Here is a 2,325-nt window from a genome sequence, read left to right as displayed (position 1 = left end):
AAAATAATCCTACGGGGTTTATTCCAAGCAAACGAAGATCCTAGGCTACTTGCTTCGAATCCAAAGGATGAAAAAGGATGAATTTCGGTTTTAAGATTTCTTGGAGGATGGAAGAGTATTTCGGCAGAGCTATGGCTTGTGCTTCGTGTGCAAGGTTGATGATCAAAATATGGGGAGGCCGACCCTCTATATATAGGAGTCTAGGAAGCCATCTGGCCGTCCCATAAGGAGATAGAAACCAATTGGGAAACTGAAATCCTCTTTGTTATGGATTTTGATTCATGTACTCCATATCCAACTTGATGTAGGAAACCAAGACCAATAGGGAGATCTCTTAAGGGCTGCACGGCAACATTCTTGGTCCAACTAGGAGTAGCTAGGCCGGCCTCCTCTTCTCCTTCTTCAACTCGAACATGATTTCCTTGTTCAACTAGGAATGCATCTCGGCATCTCTTCTTCCTTTCCAAATATGATTTGTCTTTCCTGAAAAGAAATCGTCGATTAAGGAATAGGAAAGAATGAAAATAGGAAAGTAGAATCATAGTCGAGTAAGGAATCCTAGCTCAATAAGGAGTTCTAACACTTAGCACAATTTCATCATCAATTCATTCAAAATTCGAAATAGCTCTCTTTAGAACATACAAATGACAATTATGAACCTAAAACAACTAAATAAGAAGTAACAAAGCATAAGAATATGGCATATAAACATTCAGAACGTCACACTTTGTGCTCCTATCAGTGTGCTAAGCAATAAAGAGAGGTAGAACTCCTAGTCCACCTATGTATTAAGATGGAGTACACCACATCATAGAATCGATCTACCTCTACATCCTTCTCCGCTAAGACACTTGCAAATTCCGGCTTATAAATTGCATTCCTCACTTTCTCAATCATCACATCCCACCACTCATAAACCAAGTGAAGACAAGGTCTATCCAAATCCGTCATCCTTATCATCTCATATATAGGACCCATGAATGCAACTATGAAATCAATTTGGTCCCATAGCCTTTCTTCAATAAGCATCTTCTTCACCGCTTTTGCCTTATTGACATCGTCTTCCTTATACATGTCCCATCTTAGACTAATAACCATAGCTTGCAAGCCACTCTTCACCTCTTTAAACCTTTTAAGCATCACAAAATGAGAGGCAAATCTTGTCTCCGCAATAGTGAGCAACTTCAAGGCACAATGATCATTATACATAGACAAATGCATGCCATGGTTCATGATAAAGTTCTTGACAAACCACACATCATTGACAACACTTTCAGTAAGCCACCCCAACTCTTTCTCTACACTCTCACCCGGGTCATGTGACTTTGCCTTCAATATATCCTTCAAAACAAGATTGAGAGTATGAACCACACACGGTGTCCAAAATATATGTGGATGTGTAGTCTCAACTATTGCACCGGCAGCAGCGCACACAGGGGCATTATCAGTCACCACTTGAACCACATGTTCGGCACATATCTCATTGATGGATTCCAAAAGCAATCTACTAATTTCATGCTTGTCTTTATATTGGCCTTCACAATTTATTGCCTTTAACATAATATCCCCATTGGTGGAAGCAGCCATCATATTGATCAATGGCCTCCATTGATCATCGGTCCACCCATCGGAACACAAGCTCACACCGGTCTCCTTCCACGTCTTCTTAACAGGTTGAAGCACCCGTTCAATGTGGCGCCTCTCATCATCAAGAAGAGTGGTCCTCAATGCATTGTACCTCGGGGGAGTATAACCTGGAATGTGTGAAGCACGAAGGTAAGAGCCTTGGTAATAAGGATTTCTTGCAACATTGAACGGTAATCCACTAGTGTAAAACAATCTTGCAACTTCGGCATCACATTGTTGCCTCTCTTCAATCTTGAAAGCTTTAGTAAGATGCGGACTCACCACCCTTCTCTTTTTGCTTGCATCATCCCTCTCCTCCAAGGGAAAGTAAGTTCCACTTCCTGACATAGACAAATTTGAAGGAGGCAAAAAACTTTCTTAGGAGCTTTCTCCCGCAACTTTTGCTCACAAAAGGCTACAAGATGATGTACTTCTTGACTCTGTTCATCATTTATTTTGCTACAAAGCCTGACCCATGTGCCCTTCTCTTTAAGAAAATGAGACCTAACTCTAGAATGTGACCCATTGAAGCTCACATGGCAGAACTTACATTCCCAGGTAACATTTCCTCCTGCAGCTTTGACAACGGTTCCATCATCATCAACCACTGTATGCTTAATAACATATTTCCAAAGAGGAGCACTTAAATTTCCCCCCTCAGTTGTACTACTAACATTACGTTCGGACGATGGTTCGGTT

General features: G+C 41.2%; 1 protein-coding gene across 1 annotated transcript; it reads right to left on the bottom strand.

Moving 5' to 3' along the window:
• Window positions 1-738: 738 nt before the first annotated feature.
• On the bottom strand, window positions 739-1,974 carry LOC126803298 (uncharacterized). The gene has a single exon (XM_050531083.1). The coding sequence runs from the start codon at window positions 1,972-1,974 to the stop codon at window positions 739-741; it is 1,236 nt and encodes a 411-aa protein (XP_050387040.1).
• Window positions 1,975-2,325: the final 351 nt, after the last annotated feature.

Source organism: Argentina anserina, chromosome 1, assembly GCF_933775445.1.
Source record: "Argentina anserina chromosome 1, drPotAnse1.1, whole genome shotgun sequence".
In the NCBI taxonomy this organism is placed as follows: Eukaryota; Viridiplantae; Streptophyta; class Magnoliopsida; order Rosales; family Rosaceae; genus Argentina; species Argentina anserina.
The sequence above is the reverse complement of the archived record's forward strand: the minus strand, read 5'-3'. Positions and strand labels throughout refer to the sequence as shown.

What these genes read in the sequence shown, in the direction of transcription:
- LOC126803298 (XM_050531083.1), bottom strand. Translation starts at nt 1,974, where the DNA reads ATGTCAGGAAGTGGAACTTACTTTCCCTTGGAGGAGAGGGATGATGCA.